The sequence below is a fragment of the Myotis myotis genome, unplaced genomic scaffold (genome assembly GCF_014108235.1).
Source record: "Myotis myotis isolate mMyoMyo1 unplaced genomic scaffold, mMyoMyo1.p scaffold_m19_p_32, whole genome shotgun sequence".
Taxonomy (NCBI): domain Eukaryota; kingdom Metazoa; phylum Chordata; class Mammalia; order Chiroptera; family Vespertilionidae; genus Myotis; species Myotis myotis.
In genome coordinates this window covers 1,370,835-1,392,317 of record NW_023416338.1, presented here as the reverse complement: position 1 = coordinate 1,392,317, position 21,483 = coordinate 1,370,835, and the positions used below count along the sequence as shown (strand labels likewise).

Sequence of the window (21,483 nt, the reverse complement as noted above, 5' to 3'; positions counted from 1 at the left end):
AGTCCATTCTTGGGATCTGCTGTTGCCCGCTCCAAGGGTGTGCTGCTTGCTCTCAGGGAAGTGGAGAGGTCCCTGGTGGGGATGGGGGAGTAGGCAGAGACCTGGAGGACTGGGCTGTAGCCAGTCTGCCCACACTGCCAGGTGACCCCTCACACACCCACATGCAGCTGGCGGGATTCTGGGGTGGGGCCAGCCTTGTGGAATGTGCCCTGAGTGAGAGGCTGAGCCAGTGGGCGGGTTTTTCCCATGCGTGCACTGGGAGGCCATGGGAATGCAGTCAGTGTCCGTGCATCCGGGACTCTGGCAGAGACATCTACTCTGCTTTGTGGGTGGGAATGACCCTATGCTTCTGCCTGGTCAAGGGAGCTAAATTCCATGCCCCAGAAAAAGAAAGGACGATTTTCCTCCTTGGCCTGTTTTTATTTTATTCTACACCCTGCCCCCCCTTAACAGTGTCTGTAACTGATTTCTCTTTTTATAGTTTATTTTTTGTTTCTTGGGGTTTGTAGGAATACAGAAATGAGATGTTAGTTGTAGATGCTACACCCGAGAGCCCGCGTCTTTTCTTCCCTCTATCCAAGTCCTGAGGTGGGGCCAGATCACCTTCCTGAGATGGACAGCAAAGCAGCCCAGGGGAATAGGCTCAGAGTTAGTGGGGCCTGATGGCATAGAATACCAGGTTAGTAGATCAGGCAAGTGGGATAGGCAGAGGCCTCTCACGTTAAAAGACTGGTAAAGTAGATGCTATCGTTCACTCAGGTGTACATGGGACCCAATCCTGGAAGCAGTTTTAGCATAAACGGGCGTGGGTGGTTTTGGAGACGTCCATGACCCTTGTAATGGGAAAGTGGGTCTGTCCCTGCTCTCAGCTGGCCAGGCTGGGGCAGGGCTTCTAGTCTCCGGCGCCGTTCTCTGGTGTCCTGTCAGCGAGCAGGGCACAGGAGGCTGGCTCGGTCTGCAGTTCTTCTGTTCTTGTGACTTGGAACGGTACATTCCACACCATTTCTCTCACACTGGTTTCTCTCTCCCTCTATGTAGGTCCTGCCTAATCATTGGACACGGACTCTTAATAAAACGGTCTTCAGTTCCAGATTCCTTCCCAGCAAGCTCTAGCTTAAGTCCATTTTCTTCTGTGAAAGGGACAGGACTCCATCAAGTTATGGAATTCCTCAGAGCCCTGGGCCTGTCCCCAGGGTGCATTAGTCATGTCCATCAGAGCAGCACACGCCTAGTCCCGCCTCCGGGAAGGCTGCCTTGCCTGGCTGGCCGCCCGGGCCTCCTGTGTACAGACTGCCCGGCTGTCCCGCCCAGCCTCCTTGGTCGTCTGGGTTCCTCTGGGTGGGTGGCATCTCCCAGAGTGATGACAATCTCGCTGCACACGCATGCGTGTGGTGCTGCTCCATGTGCAAGGTCCCATCACAAGTATGTTTTCTCTCTCTTCATCCCTCTGTCTCTTTCTGGGACTCTGGATCCTAACCACTTCCCTCCTGGACCTGACAGTGACATGTAGCCCAGAGGAGATCTCATTCACCCTATGGAAGAAAGAACACACTAACATCTAGAGCTTTCCCAAGTGAGGAATGGGGGCTGTCCCTCAGCACGCCTTCTTTTTAGTGGCCCATGCAGCTCCATCAGCCGAAGGCTATCACCAGCCACAGCTGACTTACAGCCCCTGGAGTCCTTCCATTTTTGTTGTTCCCGTGGTTACCTATTGGGCATTTTTTCCAATTTCTTTAGCCTCTTCTCCTAAAGTTGCATAGGGAAAGGACCTCCTAGGCTGCATTTTGTCCTTCCCAGGTGAATAGGAGCAGGCTGCAGTGGGGCTGGCCACTGGTGAGGGCATTTGGGGAGGCGGCTGTGACCTGGCCCCTGGAGCCCATCATCTCTGCCCCCGTGGTGTCAGGGTCTGGGCTAGTAGGTGAGAAAGGGTTCTCAAAATCCAGGGCACTGGTCAGTGGTAAGGGCATCAAACCCCGTAGAGCCAGCTCCCTACACATCTCTGAGGGACATGGCCAGTGCGAGCACCCTCCTATTTTTTAGGCCCCTGAAATAATGGCATTTGCTGGGAGTTTGGCAGGCCAGGGTGGCCGTATCATATAAGCCCTCTGAGAGGCACTGAATGGGCTTCTTTGCTCTAAAAATAAATATTGGCCCTTTTTTGGTCATGAATCCAGCATCTTAGCAGAAAACTGCCTGATGTGAAAAGTTCCCTAAGGAACAGCATCAGCCTTAAAGGAGATTTTTGATTTTTTTTTTTTTTTTTTTTAATATAGTTCGTGCATACTTCAAGACCTTGCCATCTGCTGGCATCTTGGAGCCAGCCTTCTGGAACTGGAGCAGGCTTGAGGGGGTGCAGTGCACTATCCGCAGGCCCAAGCAGCTGTAGCTGCCTCAGATTGGCCTTGGCCTTGGGTTCTGCTCTAGCCTCCCACCCCCACACCCAGCCTCTAGGGTCTTGCTGTGATGCTGGGAGTTCCAGGCTGCTCTCTGGTCCTCTGGCCAGTCAACTTCCAGTCAAGCACTATTTGCCAAACAGACTATTTTGAGTTGCCCTTGGGCCTGTGCCTGATGTGTTTCCAGTGCAGCTCGGCCTAGCTGAGGCCAGGGGTCTTTATGCCCAGAGATTCCAAAGGACAGTTGGAAAGTGGCTGGCACTGTCTTTCTGGGAAGATTCTTAGAACAGATGGAATCCTGGATTCCCACAGTGTCAGCCTGTGTGCCACCCCACCCTTCCCACACACTTGTACATGGGCTGTAGTCGCTGATTACAGGGTCCTTGCACCCTCTCTGTTCAGGGATCCTGTCCTCGCCCATGGGTTTTCATCTGGCAGAGAACATGATCTTTAAACTCGAACTCTCACCTGTGCCCAGTGCCCCAGCCACAGAGCAGAGTCCACTCCTTACTGAAGACCCTGTGCTCAGGCAGTGGGAGGTGCCAGCCAGGCCTCAACTCACCAGCTGCCTTCGGGTCCTGAGGACTTGCTGAGGAGTGGGAGCCCAGGTGTCCACCGGTGCCAAGGCTCTATTTAGTTCAGTTTAGGGTTCCTTACCTTTCCCCTGCCCTTACCCTCCATCCTGTCTCTTTCCCTTGATTTGGGGGGGGTGGGGCGGGTGGGAGGAGGAATCAGTGTTTTAATCAGATTTTACAAAAACGTTTTAATTCTTTGTACAATTACCATCCTATGTAAAGATGACATTGTGTTCAGTTCAAGATTTTCATGGAATAAAGATCACACAGTACTTGAGGCCATCTTCATGTAACCCTTTCTAGAGAGTTTTGTGTGGGGGTGTCTTGGGGCTGGTGTGTCGTGAAGCCGTGCACCTCTGTTTTGTCTTCCTACCAGTCACTCCAACATGAGGCTCGGGCCACATGAGCCAGATGCACTCGCCCAAACAGGTTCCCGCACCCTTGGTTCCCACCGCCGGTTCTGTTAGTCCTCTGGTCCTGAGGGTATGCTTTGTGCCTCCAGCCTCTCTTCCACTCTAAGGCTATCCTACCCGGCACTGCCACGGAGCCCTGGAGTCCTCCCAGTGACCTTTTCAAGGCAGCCAAGACTTGTTCCCTGGAACCCCCCACGAGTTCTCATATGGGCCTCTCTCCCCCTCAGAGCCACCATCCCTCTTGTCCGGTGGCAAAAACAGTGCTTCCCCAAGTGCACGAGATGACAGGCCAACCCAACCCTCTTACCATGACACAGTGTCTTCTGGTCAGGATTTACCCACTGCCCTCTTCCCCCAATTACACACACACACCAGGCTCTCCAGAAGCATGCCCAGTGTATGAACAACTGTCCCCAGCCTCCCTCGACATGCAGTTTCTGTTCATGGAATTGATGCTGGGAGAGGATCCTGTCTGGGAGGAACACCCAAGCCTCTTCCACTTTGGTGGCCACTCAGCACTGAGCTTTCCCCCAGCACGTGCAGGGTCCCTTTAGTTCTGGGCCCTAGCATCTTCAGTACAATGCTTCCCCCATCCGCTACCATGTAGCTGCCAGGACCTATGGCCTTGATCCTACAATCGCCTAAACTGTCCCTTTGTATGTCTCACCCACAATAGTATCCTTTCCCCGGGTGTCCTGTTGTGACCCATATTCCTGAGCCCTGTCTCCTGGAATTCCTAGTGTCCCAGTTTGGGGCTGGGCCTACAATTCTCATGTCCCAGGTGTCCCAATTGCTGCCATGTGTATGAGGATGTGTGTCTAGCTGCTGAGGTCTGTGTCACTGTCTTGTCTCTCGCATGGAGTGGTGAACTCTTGCAAGGCATCAGATGGCTTATCCCTTTGGGTGGCACATGACACCCTGAGGCTGTGCACCTCACAGAACTGTAGCATGGCCCTTCGTGAAACCAGCTATGAGGAGAGTTAGCCCTGCTTTGGACAAAGCCTATGTCTTCTGACCTTAGCAGCAAGAGCCAGCATCCTGGCAGGGAGCCAGGGGATGCAAGGCAGAGGAGACATGAGTCCAAAAGGCGCTGTGGGTTCCAATTTACCACCTGGTGGTTAGCAACTTCATCATTTCCCAGCCCATGAGCACCGGCCTGGCCTCTCTCCCCCTCTCTCTATGGGGTTTGCATACCAGTGGAGTTTGGCAAGGGGCATTCAGCTGACTAGTTCCTTAGAGTGGATGGGGGGAGCATGCTGGCTCTTAGCGCACTCCTCACAGATGTGTCCATACAGTGGCGGCAACAAGCTGTTGGCCTCTGAGGAACCAGGGCACATCCTGCCTTCTCCCTGCAGCACGTCCACTGCGTACCAACAGCTTTTCTGAGGCCACTCTCCCGACAGGAAGGAGAAGCTGGCCATGGCATTGAGCATCTCCCTGTTTGCTCCTGGTGGTCCCTGGGAGGTTCGCTGGCTGGCCTGCCTTCCCTCCCTCCCTCCCCTGAAGTACTCACACTGTGGCCTTCCCACGTGTCCGCCCTCTCCTCACCTGTCCCATGGCTCTGTGGCCAGACTTTGGCGCAAGCCTGCACCACATCTCTCACCCTAACTCAGCCTATTTGCCTCCTCCTGGGGGGATGGGAAGGAGTGCACCTCAGTTGTTGGAGGCAGCTGTGTGGCTCCTTTACAGCTGTGTGTTCCAGGGCAAGTCCCTTGACTTCTGAGCCTCACTTTGCTCATCTGTCAAATGGTTATGATCATTTCAAACACCATAGTTGTTCCAAGACAATGGGTTAGGGTGCAGACACTCAGACTGCCTTAGTGACCTGTCACCAGAAAGTAGGGGGAGATGTTGGGCAAGAGGTCTACATAGCTCAACCCCCAGTTCCCGGGTGTTATTCTTCAATGGAGTTAGGGGTCAGGAGTTGGGCAGGGAGGCCTTTCAGGCATGGTCCCAGCTAAGAAAAGTGGCAGGCAAATGGGTAGGTGACACTCCACATTGTCTTTTTCCCATAACGGACTCTCATACCAGACAATCCAGCCACCCTGTCTCACCGTCACTGGTCCTTCTGAACTCACCCTGTTTTCTCCTGGTTCTGCATCCAAGGCAGCCTGGTCTTCTCCCCTAGACCTCACTACCTTCTCTTTTCCTTCACAGAGATGGCTCCGAAGTCAAAAAAGAAGGGGCACCCTGGGAGGGAGCAGAAGAAGGTACGTGATCATAGAGGTGTCTTCCCTTAGGGAAGTGGTGGTCACCTGCCTCTCTGGGCCCCGGGAGGACCCTGGGGCTGGCCCGGGGGTTTCTGCCTGCCTGACATCAGCCTCTGTCTGTCTGTCTGTCTGCAGCATCATCACCACCATCACCAGCAGCTGCAGCAGGCCCCGGGCCCTGGGCCCCAGCAGCCCCCACCACCTCCCCAGCAGCCCCCGCCACCCCCACCTTCGCAGCAGCAGCAGCAGCCACCCCCACCACCCCCACCCTCCATGCCACAGCAGACTGCCCCCACGATGAAGTCCTCGCCCCCGCCCTTCATCGCCGCCCAGGTGCCCGTCTTGGAGCCCCAGCTCCCAGGCAGCGTCTTCGACCCCATCGGCCACTTCACCCAACCCATCCTGCACCTGCCGCAGCCCGAGCTGCCCCCTCACCTCCCCCAGCCACCCGAGCACAGCACTCCGCCTCATCTCAACCAGCACTCAGTGGTCTCTCCTCCAGGTGAGCTGTGGCCATAGCCGCCCAGGTTCAGGGAGGCCCCTTCCCACCCTGGTCTCACCATTCTGCCGCTGGGCACTCGGGGCAAATTTCGGAACCCATCCCGGCTTCAGTTGTCTCGAAGGGGATGTCAGCAGCTTCTCAGGGCCATTGTGGAAATTATACAAGATACCCCAGGATAGCCTTTGCAGAAAGTTAGTGCTTTGATACAGAAGATAATGAGTCAGTTGTGCTGGGTCAGGCATTGTCAGGTGAAAAAAGATGTGACCCCTCTGTAACTCTCAGTTACAAATGGGGGGACACACACTCATCCCAGATAGGAGGGTCAGATGGCAGCATTCAGGACATACCTGCTTTGAGACTTGAAGACGGAATGGCTGGAAGAAGGGAGGGAGGTGGGAGGCACAGGGCACCTGACAGGACAGTACTGGTGAGGGCTTTATTCTGGAGATGGTGAGAACCTGAGGAGGGTGGGGGGAGAGTGCTTGCCAGAGATGGGTAGAAGGTCAGGATGGAGTAGAAAGGCCAGGCTGAGGACCACGGGAGCCTCACTGCCACACTGTTGTGTCCTTCTAGCTTTGCACAACGCGCTGCCCCAGCAGCCATCGAGGCCCAGCAACCGAGCTGCCGCCCTGCCCCCCAAGCCTGCCCGGCCCCCTGCTGTGTCGCCTGCTTTGGCCCAACCGCCCCTGCTCCCACAGCCCCCCATGGCCCAGCCACCCCAAGTGCTGCTGCAGGAGGAAGAGGAGCCACCCACCCCACCCCTCACTTCCATGCAGATGCAGCTCTACCTGCAGCAGCTGCAGAAGGTGCAGCCCCCCACACCTCTACTCCCTTCCGTGAAGGTGCAGTCCCAGCCCCCGCCACCCCTGCCACCCCCGCCTCATCCCTCCGTGCAGCAGCAGTTACAGCAGCCACCACCTCCTCCTCCACCCCCACAGCCACAGCCACAGCCACAGCACCAGCCACCCCCCCGACCTGTGCATATGCAGCCCATGCAGTTCCCCACCCACATCCAGCAGCCTCCGCCACCCCCAGGCCCACAGCCCCCTCACCCGCCCCAGGGCCAGCAGCCACCCCCACCACAGCCCGCCAAGCCTCAGCAAGTCATCCAGCATCACCCTTCACCCCGGCACCACAAGTCGGACCCCTACTCAACCAGTAAGTGGCCCTCGGTTTCTAATCCTAACCCTAACCCAGGGGGGCTGGGACTGGATCCAGGGTTTTGTCCTTGAGCAGCCAGGCAGGTCAGCTCATGCTTCAGGCTGAGGTTGGAGAGGGTTGGCTGACATGGTGTGGGTACTTCTTGTAGTGTCTCTATCAGGTATGTCTTGCTTGCAAGCTGAGATGGCTGAGAATAAGGCCCCCACTGGCCCTTCTCTTGGAACTCAGTCAAGAATGTTACAGTATATCATGATTCCTGCTAGGTGGGAAGCCTAGAACCCAGGGAGGCACCCAATCCACCTCTGGTTAGAGCAGGCTTCCAGGAGGAGGTGGCCAGAGGATGAGCAGCAGTTAGTTTAACAGATGGGGGTGGGGGAGGTTAAGTTCCAGGCAGATCCAGGGGCAGGTGTGGGCAGTGGGGGCTGTTTGAGAACCTGCAGGAATAGGTGCTCTGCTCTTGGTGTCATGAGGCCCATCTGGTGGAGCCAGGATCATGTCGGGGAGAATTGGGCTGAAGATCAAAGGTAGTGTGCCTCCCACCTTCCCCTGAAACCATTCCTATCTCCTGCTGCTTGGTCCAGGCTGCCCTATTTTCCTCCACAGCATTGATTAGGCCATCCCTCTTGCCTTTCTTGGGCATTTGTTATCTAAATGTCTGTAAACAAAGCATTCTGGCCAACCCTGGTGTGGCAATGTGGCATCGATGCCTCATGGTGTACTGACATGCAAGGGTCAGAGTTGAGGTCCCTGGACTTGGCAGTGTAGACCAATGCTGGCTTGGGGGTGCAGCATTGCTGCTCACAAATTGAACAGGCCATAACGATGTTGTGACTGCTCCTAAACCCAGCAAAAGCTGCCAGGTACCAAGTAGATAGCTGCAGCCCTGGGCCAAGACCAGCTGGCTGTCCTCCCTGGGAAAGACGGGTGCTGGTCCTGGCAGCCATGCAGCTGTGCCTCTTCCCATCCGTGAGCAAGGCCAGGCTTCCAGTAGTGGGTGGTGATAGGTGATGAGATGCCTTTAGAAGAGCCAGCAGTGGGGGTGGGACAGGTCCCCTCTGGTCACCTGGTCCATCTCACCTTCAGCTCCCATGGCCAGGGAGTGATGTGGATTGGAACCTACCTAGGGCTTTGTGTCTAAGGCCAATGTATTGGAATCCTAAGGAACTCAGCAGGCATCCTTGGGTGCTGAGCCAGGTCTCAGGCACCACCATTGGGCCGCCCCTCTAAGTGTTGGTGGAGGAAGCCACCAGCTGGCAGGCGATTCCTACAAATCGTAGGCCTAAGAGCCTGCCCCGGTCACCTCTGTAGGTGTTCTCAAGGGAGCCTCCCCAGGCAGGAGGCTGTCACAATTGTGTGACTATGGCTGGCTGGCTGGCAGACCTGGACAAAGGTCACCTAGCACCTAGGCTGGCAGAACCAGCCACCTGGTACTGGGGGCCAAGGCATAGGCACAAGGCTGATCCTTGCTATCATGTCATCTCCAAACAGCTTTTCTGGCTCTAGAGAGAGTGCAGGGGAATCAGTTGTGGGTCAACTCTAGGCCCACTAAAATGGGCACCTCTGCCCAAGGGTGTCTGCTGGCAGACAGAGGCAGGTCAGTGGCAGGGCCGGTACGCAGAGCCTGGGTTAGGTGGTTCAATGTGAGGAAGGACCAGGAACACAGGCACTGCAGAGCACTGTCTTTCTTTTGTGGACACTGGTGGAGCTGGCCAAGACATGTAGGATTCAGATAGGAGGGTGTACCCTTGCTAGGGTGGATGGGAAAGTTTAGGGCAGGACTTGGTGTCTACTCCACCTGCCCAGTCCTGAGGGGCTGGCCCACTGTGATCTAGGGCTGTTACCTCAGCAATGAAGCTAAGGTGTCAGACTTCAGTGCCTAGCTATACCTCTCCTAGGGACCAGTAGTGGGGCTTTTCGAGCTCCGGCCCTGTATAGGGTATTTGTACCCTGTGGCTGCCTAGGTCGCCCCTCCCATTGTTGGGATAAAAATCGGTGGACTGGCCCACTTCCTACAGGAACCACAAGCTCAGGACCTGTTCCCTAACTGCTGTGGTGCAGGCCAGTTCCAGGCTATCCTAGGCCTGAAGCAGCTGCAGGCAGGCAGGCCAAGCCACCCGGGACAGCCAGGAGGACCCAGGCTGCCTATTCTGTGCAGTTATTGATGTGCCTTGCATTTAACCCAAGGATTGCCACAGAACTATCTGGAGAGCTTTTTTATTTTTTAAAATATATTTTTATTGATTTCAGAAAGGAAGGAAGGGGGAGGGAGGGGGGAGGGGGGGGAGGGAGAGAGGGGGTGGGGAGGGGGAGAGAAGGACATCAATGATGAAAGAGTCATTGATCGGCCGCCTCCGGCACACCCCACACTGGGGATTGAGCTTATAACCTGGGCATGTGCCCTGACCAGGAATCGAACTGTGACCTCATGGTTCATAGGTTGACATTCAACCACTGAGCCACACTGGCTAGGCTGGAGAGCTTTTAAAAAGTACTCAGGCCCAGTCCACACCTGGGACCAAATGTATCAGGTTATGCACTTCTCAAACCTTCCTGGTGATTCTGATACAGGTTTTAGATACTAGGACTGAGTGCATAGCTCCACAAAGCCCTGCTCCACTCTGAGCTTGGGGCCTGACTGAGCAGGCCCACAGGCCCCATGTGGCGGGCCCCTCTGGTGGGGCTCCGATTGGATTGGGGGACCAGACTGGGCCCAGGACTAGCAGCCTCCACACCAATTGGCTGACATGCTCCTTGTCCCCTTTCCTAGGTCACCTCCGTGAAGCCCCCTCCCCGCTTATGATACATTCCCCCCAGATGCAACAGTTCCAGAGCCTGACCCACCAATCGCCACCCCAGCAAAGTGTCCAGCCGAAGAAGCAGGTAAAGAGCAGGGCTGGGCCTCGGCCCCCAGGGCCAGGCACGGGCCAAGGCCAAGGCCGCCTGCCTGCCTCACCGGTCGCCATGCCTGTGCCGTCCCAGGAGCTGCGTGCAGCCTCTGTGGTCCAGTCCCAGCCCCAGCCCCTGGTGGTGGTGAAGGAGGAGAAGATCCACTCACCCATCATCCGCAGCGAGCCCTTCAGCCCCTCGCTGCGGCCGGAGCCCCCCAAGCACCCAGAGAACATCAAGGCTCCCGTCCACCTGCCCCAGCGTGAGTGTCCCGTCCACTCTCTGCCAGTGCTAAATGTGAGCTTCTTATTGGCCGGCCAGTCCGCCACGCCTGCCCCATGGGGGATCCAGGCCCACAGGCTGTTTGTGTTCCAGGGCCTGAGATGAAGCCCGTGGACGTTGGAAGGCCTGTGATCCGGCCCCCTGAACAGAGTGCACCCCCAGCAGGGGCTCCCGACAAGGACAAACAGAAACAGGAGCCGAAAACACCAGTTGCCCCTAAAAAGGTAGGGTCTGTGGGCCCACAAGTGCACCTCACTCCCCACCCTCACCCCAAGGAGGTGTCCATATGGCAGCAGGGCCCCCTCACCCACCCGGTGGTCTCTCTGCCTCACAGGACCTTAAAATCAAGAACATGGGCTCCTGGGCTAGCCTGGTGCAGAAGCACCCCACCACCCCATCCTCCACAGCTAAGTCATCGAGTGACAGCTTTGAGCAGTTCCGTCGCGCTGCCCGTGAGAAAGAGGAACGGGAAAAGGCCCTGAAGGCGCAGGCTGAACATGCAGAGAAGGAGAAGGAGCGACTACGGCAGGAGCGCATGAGGTGGGCGCGGGCTCCGCGGGCGGGGGCTCCTGGGGCGCCCCAGGCCCCAGGCTGACCTGGAGCCCTGCTCTGCTCAGGAGCCGTGAGGACGAGGACGCACTGGAGCAGGCCCGGCGAGCCCACGAGGAGGCACGCCGGCGCCAGGAGCAGCAGCAGCAGAGGCAGGAGCAACAGCAGCAGCAGCAGCAGCAACAAGCGGCTGCAGTGGCTGCAGCTGCCGCCGCCCCCCAGGCCCAGAGCTCCCAGCCCCAGTCTATGCTGGACCAGCAGCGGGAGCTGGCCCGAAAGCGGGAGCAGGAGCGAAGGCGCCGGGAAGCGGTAAGTCAGGGGCCCTGCTGGGGAACCCCAGGGCAGGAGTACAACCCTGGAGGAGTTTGGAAAGGGGACCTGAACCCAGAGAGGGGCAGGAGCATCACTCTGAGAAGGGGGGCAGGCAGAGAGACCCTCGAATGTGTGCTTGGAGCAGGGAACCTGCTTGTCCACACCAGTTGGCCTCTGAGGTTCCAGGGAATGGGCCCTAAGGAAACTGCCGATGCTGGAGGGGTGGGGATCCTCTCACTCTCTGACTCTTCCCTCCTCTTTCCTGCAGATGGCAGCTACCATTGACATGAATTTCCAGAGTGACCTATTGTCAATATTTGAAGAAAATCTTTTCTGAGAGCACCTAGGTGACTTCTGACTGATTTTCTGGCAAAAAGATGACTCTCCATAGTGTTACGCGTGGCAGCGGAGGCGGGAGCAGCATCCACAACCTGTCTCTGGGCCTGGCCCTTGTGCATGCTATGCCAGGGCAGGCCTGACGGGCAGCTAAGGACTGTAGAGCCCGTCTGCCTTACAGCCAGCCGGACGTTCTGTCACCCTCACAGGACATCAGCTCAGAACACGTCTCACTATGAGCAAGTGTCGGCCAGACCCAAGTCCGCGTCCCCGCGTGCGGGCAGAGGCCCTACTCTCCGCCAAATGTCTACACAGTATACAGAGGACATCGTTGCTGCCGCCACCGTGACTGGTTTTCTGTCCCCAAGAACATGACGTTCATGACGTCCTGCCTGCCGGGAGTCCTTCCCCACACCCCAGCCTCAGATGCCTGCCCCCAGGACAGCAGGACAGGCCCAAGTGAGCTGGAGGCAAAAGAGGGCACCGGTCCACCCCCTTGCTGGCACTGACTTTGCCTTGAACAGATCCCACCCCTGCCCTCCCCCCACAAGCCTTTAATCAAGAGCCGCTCTCTGTAAGTGTTTGCTTGTGCAAAAGGGAATAGTGCCGTGGAGGTGTGTGTGTCCATGGCAATCCGGAGCGAGGTGACTGTCGCGCGTGTGGGCCAGCCTCGCCTGGTGAGTGAGGCCACCAACCAAAGTCAGTTCCTTCCCACCTGTGTTTCTGGGTTTTTTTTTCTATATATATATTTTTTGTTGGATTCTATTTTATTTTTAATTCTCCTCCTCCAAACACAATGGCACTGCTTATCTCTGAAATGGTGTAATCCTCTCCTCATTGGGCAGCAGCTGCCACTGCGCTGTGGGTAGTGTGTGACTGTGGCTGTATAGTGAAACATAGTTGGCATATCCTTGTTTGAAGTTTGTTGGTGACTCCACCAAACTGGTGTAAAAAACCTCAAAAACCCACAAAACAAAACACACAAAAAAACTGCCTAACATTGTACTCAGTTTCAAACTTTATTAGTCTATTTTTAATTACAAAACCAGAAAGCTGTGTTTTCTTTTCCCAACCCCATTCATTGGCTTCTTTGTTTTTAATGTCAAATCTGTTTGAGTTGTTTTTTACCAGAAAAGGAAGGGTCGGGCCAGGGGACAAGCGGGTGCCAGGGCCACAGACTGAGGCAGAGGCTCCTGGCCTGGCACCCGCTCAGTGCCCACCTGCGGGCACTTCCCTCACTTTTTTTTTTTAAGTTTTATAATTGGAGCCCTTGGTGAGGTTACACGTGCCATGATAACCCACTCTACACCACAACACTGGTGCCTCAGTGTTGGCCATACTCTGGAGTCAGTGACTGGTTTGACTTTCATACAGTGAATATGCATTTGGTCTGTACTGATCATGGAATAAACACATCTCTCTTTTTTAATGCTGGTGTCTCCCTGACATTTCTTTGTGAACCACCTGTTACTTAGGGTAGGCCCAGGAGTCTCCAGACCCCAAATCATGTCTATATAACTCCCACAGGGGCCATCTAGCCCATTTCCCATGGTCTTTCCCTGCCATCCCAAGCTGAAGCTGTGACAGGGAGTCCAGGTACCCATTCTTCCCTCCTAGACAGGTGGTGGTGTGCTCCAGGGAACCTGGCCAGATTCCAGACAGTATTCTCCTACATCCTTGTCCCCTACTCACCAGGGGACTTGGGTCACTTCTCCCACTTTGTCTCCCTCTACTTAACTCTTTTCATTTAAGCTCAGGGTTAACCAGATATTCTTAGATAAGTGTACATCCTCCCAACTAGGATCCTCTCTCACATGCACACAGATGCACACCCACACATTCCAGCCAGAGAAAGTCCACCAGTTGGCCACCCTTGTCTGTGTGCCCATCAGTAGCCACAAAGCAAGCTGGGTACCCAGGAGCAGCCCCTAGGATGAAAGATGAAAGTATATCATTTATATGTGTGCAGAGACACGCTGAAACATTGCTAGCACTGTTTATTAATCCACATCCCCTTTTAATGGTGTATTGTGTTTGGGATCTCCCAAACCTCCCAGAGAAGTGCAGTTCTGGCATCCAGCCAGAGCCGCCCCCCACCCCTCCTGCGCCCCTGCCCACCCTCCAGGCTCTTCCCCATAAACACTGTGCTGGTTCAAGTATGACTTACATTTTGGTTCTTTGGGGTTGCTTCTATCTCATCCCACACCCTCCCTCATTTCTGTTCTGACACTTCCCCAGGCCAAGTCCGACTATTTAGCTGGAGAAATGGTTGTCTCCCCCTTCCTTCTAAAGAGTGAATTCTGCCATAGCCCTCTCCACACCTCCCTCATAGGTGTTTCTCTAACTGGGTATAATTAGAACTTGGATCTATTTAATTTCTCTGGCCATTTTCCCAGTCCCTCCCACAGTACTAGAAATCTTAGTCCTATACAAGAGTGAGAGGTGTGTACAAGCCCCCACTGTACTGTATGCACGGATCGCTTGGCCAATAATTATGTCAGTGAATCTGAGACTTGTATTAAACACTTTAGACATTTGTAGAAGGGAATTCGTAGACTTTTCACTTATATACTAAAGGTTTTTTTTTTTGTGCAGTTCTCATTGCAAAAATAAACATTTGTACTGAATATAAAATTACTCTCCTGTGACTACTGCTGTCTTTTTGTTTGACGGTAGAGCTGAGGGTTAGGGGTGGTGGAGTGAGAGTCAGTGTTGTGTACTAGTAGCAGAGGAAGAAGTAATGTCCCCCAAAACCCACCAGTCATGCAGCAAGATTAGAGAGCTCAGGAGGGATATCAGGGTTGTCAAGTGGTCAAGAGAATTGATTTTATAGAAAATGTAAAAGAAACTAAAGCTATGACAGTCTAATCATGCAAGAAAAGAAAGGTTAAGTGCAGGGAAAACAAACATTTGTACAATACAGGCAGTGTAATCACAGACAACTACTTGACTGAGTGCATTGTTTACTGAGGCCGAACCATATAAACCACTATTCCCTTTAAGTAGCAACCCAGGGACTTAATTATGGTCCCAGGACAGTATAATGTTTAGCAATGACAATACAAAGGTAAGATTAACAGTGGAAGATGGAAGGGAGGGTGAGAGATGACAAAAAGGGATGAGTGGAGTGTTTCAGATTAGAGGAACCAGTAGAAAAACTACAGGTGGAAAAAGCACGTCCAGTGGTGGTGACATGACTCAGTGGATAATGTCCCAAATTGATAATGACGAAGGAGGCCCAGCCCAGCCAGCGTGGCTCAGTGGGTGAGTGTTGTCCTAGGAACCAGGAGGTCACAGTCCCATTCCCAGTCAGGGCACATTCCAGTGGGGCGTGCAGGAGGCAGCCGATCAATGATTCTCTCTCATCATTGATGTTTCTCTCTCTCCCTCTCCCTTCCCCTCTGAAATTTATTATAAGAAGTAGGCACATAAGCAGACTGAGGTGCCCACGATACCAACAGAAAGCCAAAAGCATTCCAATGGCTGCCAAAGGCGAGGAGGTGGAGCTCAAGGCTGCTGCTTTTCTCAAAATCCTGGATTGCTGCTTAGCCAGTTGTATGACTTTGGGCAAATGACTTAATCCCCAAATTGCAGGTTCGTGGCCTGTGATGCAGGGGTGTGATCACAGCACTTACACGTAATAAGGCTGTTATAAGGATTAAATAAGGGACCATGAAATACCCAGGATCTTGGGGGAAGGTTGCAAAACGAGGAGGAAGAAGCCTCGTGCCCGGCCCAGGCCCACTTCCTCTTCCGGCCACAGTCCCAGTGACGCAACGGGCCTGGTCTTCCGAGGAGACAAGAGTATCCCCTCCACCACTGGCTGCGGAGCCCGGATGGCAGCACCTGCGGCTGGGCTCTCGGGCGGGACCTGTCGCCTGCACGTCAAAATGACCGCCAGAGTCCAATCACCGCTGTGCAGGGGCGGGCCGAAGGGCCCACTGGGCCAACTGGAGGCTAGCGCGGGGTCGCAGCTGCAGGACCCACCGTTGAAACCAGAGCTGGGTGAAGGTGCTGTTAGATCGCTTGGAGCCAGGCCGAAAAGTGGGTCGCGCGCTCCCGGGCGGGGGGCTCCCGGGAGATGGCGGCCGGGGACCCCTGAGGCCTCCTCAGGCCGCAGCAATAGCCCCAGCCGCCCTCCTAATCTCTGCGGTGGCGCAGGCTGCCCCCTCCTCCCACTTCTGGGCTCGCTTGGCCCGCCATATTGGCTTCTGGCACCGCCCCCTTGTCTCATTGGCCTGGGTCAAGGCCGGCCCCCAGCTCATTGGCCCAGCTTTCTTGCTCCGTCCTTCTCCACCCAGTTAGACCCCGCCTTCCCTGGGCTCCGCCTTCTCTCCGCCCACACACCTAAGCCACGCCCACAACCCTTCCAAGGCTCCTGGACCAGGTTGGGTCCGCCCTTCCGGCTCGTAGGTCATACCTGCCCTTCAGTTCCCCGCCCCTTCGCTCCAGGTTCCCCCGGTTCCACTCAGGACCCCCCCTCTGTCCTTGCAGGACTTCAATCTTCCTCTGGAGTTAAACTCTCACCCACCTGCTGCGGGAATCCCCTAGGCCACGCCCACATGTTAAGCCCCGCCCACCGCTCTAGTTCCTCGCACCTCGCCCCAAGGTCCCTCCCCACCCACCGCAGCCTGGTCCTCGCAGGCTCCACCCTGGCACCCTAGTCTGGCTCCCTGTGGCCAGCGCGCCCAGGTAGGTGTTCACCTGGCACTCAGGTAAGTCGTGTTCTCTCCGCGCGTTCCGCAAACCCCGACGGCACGGAGGGGCCCCAGGCTAAAGGCGGTGGGCTCCGCAGCCCGGACCCCGCCTCGCCGCTGCTGCTCGCGCCCCGGGCCGAGGATCCCGACGGCAGCACCGTCGTCCCAGGACACGGCGCCATGCCCGAGCTGGTGGTGACGGCCCTGCTGGCGCCGTCGCGCCTCACCCTGAAGCTGCTGCGCGCCTTCATGTGGAGCCTGGTGTTCTCGGCGGCGCTGGTGGCCGCCGCGGTCTATGGCTGCATTGCGCTCACGCACGTGCTGTGCCGGCCCCGGCGCGGCTGCTGCGGGCTCCCCCGGCGCACGGCACCCGTCTGCTTGAGCGACCCTGAGCTCGGGGAGCACTGCTTCCTGACCCTCAAGGTGAGCGCACCGGGTGCCGTCGGGGAGGCGGGGCTCGAGCCGGCGGGGAGGCGGGGCTGCGGCTGCGTGAGCTGAGCGCTAATGACTGAATCCAAACCTAAGGCCGGTGCGGGGGGCAGGGGGGTGTTGGAAGGGAGGGTTTCAGACAGAAGGAAGAGGGGCTCCCCAGATCTTACTTAGACTGTGCCTCCCCCAGAGCTCGGGCCTGCGCCTGCACTATGTCTCGGCTGGACGCGGCAACGGGCCCCTCATGCTTTTTCTGCACGGCTTTCCCCAGAACTGGTATGTCTGAGGCCCAGGAGACTGGGTGCACAGGGCTGCGGGGAGGTGGAACTCGGACCACCAGGGTACCCAGGAGGCAGGACCGGGGCTGGGTAGACTGGGGCGAACCGATATAGGGCTCAGATGAGGCGCTGGGGGACAGGTGTCTAGGAGGCCCCAAGGGAGAAGACAAAGAGGAATGAGTCTGGGTTAACACTGCCCGGGATAGGCCTCTGCTAGGTGTGGGGACCCTGACTCAACCTCCCTTCCTCTTCTGCCGGCCCGACAGGTTCTCCTGGCGCTACCAGCTCCGGGAGTTCCAGAGCCGCTTTCACGTGGTGGCCGTGGACATGCGTGGCTACGGCTCCTCCGATGCACCAAGGGATGTGGACTCCTACACTGTCGACCTGCTGACGGCGGACATCCAGGATGTCATCCTGGGCCTGGGTGGGGATGTGTCCCCCTCCCAGCCTTGGGCTTCCCCGCCCCTGACTCACCTCTGCCTGGCATGTCACTCACTCCATTTCCTCTGACCCCACAGGTTACTCCAAGTGTATCCTGGTGGCCCACGACTGGGGTGCACTGCTAGCCTGGAATTTCTCCATCTACTACCCGTCCCTGGTTGAGCGGATGGTGGTGGTCAGTGCTGCCCCCATGTCGGTTTACCAAGGTGTGTCGGGGAGTCCAGGATGCTGGGGTGTGTATGTTTGAAGGAGCATGTGTTTGTGGCTACACTTCTCTGTCCATCACACCTGGGGCTGGAGGGTCAGCAGTGAACCTGGGTCCCTTCCCCTGGGGCACTCCCAATCTACAATCAGTGACAGTACACTTAGGAGTAACTCACATATTTTGAGCATTTACAGGTGACAATTTCTCTGACAAGGAGCCACCTAGGCTTATGAAAGTGTTATAATCCCCATGGTCCAGTTGGGGGAACTGAGAGAAGTTAAATGGCTTTCTTCTAGCAGTGAAAGCATAGGTACAGTGAAAGCAACTACAATTACATAAGATGCCATCTCTGGCTACCCAGTGCTCATCACATCACCTTATTCTAATTACCAGCATTGTAGTCATAGCTGAATATTTGTTCCCCATCCCTCCTTTCCTCTCTCTCTCTCTCTCTCTCTCTCCCCCCCAACCCCCCTCCCTTGTTGTTTCTTGCCTGTTTCCATCTCTAGACTGTCAGCTCCCTGAGGGCAAGGGAGTTTTGTCTGTCCTGTTCATCACTGTGTCTCCAGAGTCTAGAACAGGGCCTGGCACACAGTAGGTGCTCAGTGAACGTTTGTTGAATGAAGCAGGCCTGGGCCAGGAGAGCACACCAGTGGATGTGGGTGCTCCCAGGAGCTGCAGAGGGAGGTGCCCCATTCCGTAGGCACAGTGACTACTCAGCAGGAAGGGAAGCTGGTGCCAGGGTAAAGGGGGACGTCGGGTGTCTTCACAGGCTCAGACAGGCAGCGGTTGCATGCCTGAGTGTTGGTGCATCTGTGTGCCTGACCAGGGTGGGTATAGGGGTGCAGGGCTGTGGAGCCACCCCAGGCCCAGGCCTCATGTCTGCATTCCCCTCCCCCCAGATTACTCAATGCGCCACATTGGCCAGTTCTTTCGTTCCAACTATGTGTTCCTGTTCCAGCTTCCCTGGCTGCCCGAGAAGTTGTTGTCCATGTCTGATTTCCAGGTGAAGTAGAGTGAAGGCCTGGGGCGGTTGTGGGTGGAGGGCAATTGGTTGGGTAGATGGAGGAGCACTGAAGCCAGAGTCTTGCTTTGTTCTCAGATCCTGAAGACCACCCTCACCCACCATAAGAGGGGCATCCCACGCTTGAGCCCCAATGAGCTTGAGGCCTTCCTTTATGACTTCTCACAGCCCGGTGGCCTCACTGGGCCCCTCAATTACTACCGAAACATCTTCAGGTAAGTCCAGGCCCAGGCAGAAGCTCAGGGGAGTTGGTGGGTAAGGAGGTGGGGGCAGCCATCCTTCTGTCTGTCTTGTCTTGGTCATAGGAACTTCCCCCTGGAGCCCCAGGAGCTGGCCACGCCCACCCTGCTGCTGTGGGGGGAGAAGGACACCTACTTCGAGCATGGGCTGGTAGGGGCCATCAGCAGGCGCTTCGTGCCCGGCCGGCTGGAAGCCCACATTCTGCCAGGCGTGGGGCACTGGATCCCACAGAGCCACCCTGAGGAAATGCACCAATACATGTGGGCCTTCTTACAAGACCTGCTGCACTAGTGGCCCTTGCTCACTGGCCTGCGTGCACCTGGGAGACCGCACCGTGGACATACACAGGTGCTCTCTTGGATCATGCATAGGGGTGGAACTCCTAGATTGCACACACGAGCATCTGTGGGTGTCCTGGAGCACACCAGCCCGTAGACTCACAGGCATGAGTGTGACCTGTGAGCAAGCACTTTGACTCCAGGAAACCAGGGCTGCCTCTGGTGGAGCTAAATGCTATGTTCTCTCTCCCTTCCCTGGAGCCCCAGTTTTCTTGCCAGAATCAGCACCCTGAAACCCTGAAAGTAAACTTTTACTTTCCTGTCCCTGGCTTCTATCTCCATCCAGTCTGGGTTTTCAGCTAAATGATGCTTTGGCCGAGACCGGTTTGGCTTAGTGGATAGAGCGTCGGCCTGCGGACTGAAAGGTCCCAGGTTCGATTCCAGTCAAGGGCATGTACCTGGGTTGCGGGCACATCCCCGGTGGGAGATGTGCAGGAAGCAGCTGATCGATGTTTCTCTCTCATCGATGTTTCTGGCTTTCTATCTCTCTCCCTTCCTCTCTGTGAAAAATCAATAAAATATATTAAAAAAAATAAAAAATAAATGATGCTTTGTCCAATACAGTACTGGTAGTCACATCTGGCTACTTTGATTTAATTGCAAATTAATTAAAATTAAATACAATTAAAAATTCAGTTCCTCAGTCACACTAGCCATCTTTCAAGGGCATCAACATAAAAAGTTCTATCAGCCTGGCCAGTGTGGCTCAGTGGTTGAGCATCGACCTATGAACCAGGAGGTCACTGTTCGATTCCCTGATAGGGCACATGCCCGGGTTGCGGGCTTGATCCCCAGTGGGGGGCATATGGGAGGCAACCAATTGATGATTTTCTCTCATCATTGATGTTTCTATCTCCTCTTCCTTCCTCTCTGAATCAATAAAAAATATATATATATTTTTTTAAAAGTTCTATCAGACAGTGCTGATGAGGATGTTCCTAGTGCTGAGGGCCTCCTGCTTGGCTCCTGATCACCTCTCCAACGGATGACCCCTGGGGAGGCAAATGGGTGCCCAGAATCCTCTCCAGCTAGGCCATGGGCAGCACCCTCCCATGATCATTCAGTCCCAACTCCAGGCCTTGAAAGGTCAAGTTCTCTCACAGCAGCCTAGGAAAGATGCCTGGGATCTTGTCTCAGGTCCATGGGAAAACAGCTCTTGGCTCCCCTAGGATATGTGAGATTCTGGATTGGGCACAGGAAGGGACCAGCTGGCTGCATGGCCATCTAGGGTCTGAGGCCTGCTTCTCCAGCTCTTGGAGTCTTCTGTTCCAAATTCACCAGTTTCTGTTGATAACTTTTGGGGCCCCAGGCTCCAACCTCCCAATGAGGGTGGTACAAGTCAAGGGTGGATTACCTGCCTCAGACTAGTCACAGCATCAGCCTCTATGTCCCTAACCTTTGTCTGGCCTTTGGGGACAGTACCATGACCTACAGCATGATAAATCTCTCTGGGGATCCAGCAGACCTCACACATACATTCTCATCTCTGGGATGGGCCTGCCTGGCCAGAGCCAGCCTGTTGGTCACACCAGTCGGCCCTCCCTTGTCTCCAATGTAACATCCTTTTTTTAAAAAATGTATATATTTTCTTTTATTGATTTCAGAGAGATAGATAGAAACATCAATGAGAGAGAATCATTGATGGGTCACCTGCTGCACACCCCCTACTGGGGATCAAGCCCGCAACCTGGGCATGTGCACTGACCAGGGATCAAACCCTGACCTCATTCATAGGTTGACGCTCAACCACTGAGCCACACCGGCCAGGCCCAGTATAACATCCTTTTGTTGTGGGAGGCAGGAACAAGCACCAGGTGTGACAGCCATGGGGTCAGACCGGACCTGGGTTCAGCAACCTTGGTACTTGAACTCTGCGGGCTAGGCAAGAATTCAGAGCAAAGACTCAAAACTGTAAGAGAAAATTTATAAAATCACAGAGATGAATAAAATGTTTTGTAGAAGAAATGGGCTTAGGAAACAAGTTATAGAGGCAAAGGAAGGGACGTTGGACCTTAGAAGTGAGGAAGGTAAAGGTGACTCCCCTGGGGGGAAGGAGAAGGGGGAAGAGAAAGGCACCTGCGTGCTCCTGGGAGGGAGAGCACCCTGGGTGCTCTGTCCTAAGGGTTTTAAGGGTGGAGATGTTAGGGGAGGTCCCAGGGGGACATCTCAGTAGAATATTCAGCAGCTTTCCAGGTGTGTCCTTCCAGGGGGG

The 21,483-nt window shown here is 55.4% G+C and overlaps 2 protein-coding genes across 23 annotated transcripts in view; both read left to right on the top strand.

The window, feature by feature from the left end:
* The window catches only part of BRD4 (bromodomain containing 4), an 88,772-nt gene extending 75,722 nt beyond the window's left edge, over positions 1 to 13,050 (top strand). For 9 of the 21 annotated variants that reach the window (XM_036302519.1, XM_036302512.1, XM_036302513.1 and 6 more), the window contains 8 exons: positions 5,539 to 5,591; positions 5,727 to 6,093; positions 6,667 to 7,251; positions 10,022 to 10,402; positions 10,516 to 10,646; positions 10,757 to 10,962; positions 11,040 to 11,280; positions 11,552 to 13,050. In XM_036302519.1, coding sequence (XP_036158412.1) covers positions 5,539 to 5,591; positions 5,727 to 6,093; positions 6,667 to 7,251; positions 10,022 to 10,402; positions 10,516 to 10,646; positions 10,757 to 10,962; positions 11,040 to 11,280; positions 11,552 to 11,620 — 2,033 coding nt within the window. In that variant the 3' untranslated portion in view covers positions 11,621 to 13,050. The other 12 variants (XM_036302503.1, XM_036302504.1, XM_036302505.1 and 9 more) reach the window with 12 other exon arrangements.
* A 2,444-nt stretch (positions 13,051 to 15,494) lies between these two features.
* On the top strand, positions 15,495 to 19,726 carry EPHX3 (epoxide hydrolase 3). 2 transcript variants are annotated; one of them, XM_036302545.1, is made up of 8 exons: positions 15,495 to 15,635; positions 16,335 to 16,739; positions 16,936 to 17,021; positions 17,290 to 17,447; positions 17,542 to 17,670; positions 18,572 to 18,675; positions 18,772 to 18,908; positions 18,999 to 19,726. In XM_036302545.1, the coding sequence occupies exons 1-8, from the start codon at positions 15,510 to 15,512 to the stop codon at positions 19,222 to 19,224; spliced, it is 1,371 nt and encodes a 456-aa protein (XP_036158438.1). In that variant the 5' UTR covers positions 15,495 to 15,509; the 3' UTR covers positions 19,225 to 19,726. The 2 variants fall into 2 exon arrangements, with proteins under 2 accessions (XP_036158438.1, XP_036158437.1); XM_036302544.1 differs by lacking the exon at positions 15,495 to 15,635 and having other exon boundaries at positions 16,127 to 16,739; positions 18,999 to 19,724.
* The last annotated feature ends 1,757 nt before the right edge of the window (positions 19,727 to 21,483 follow it).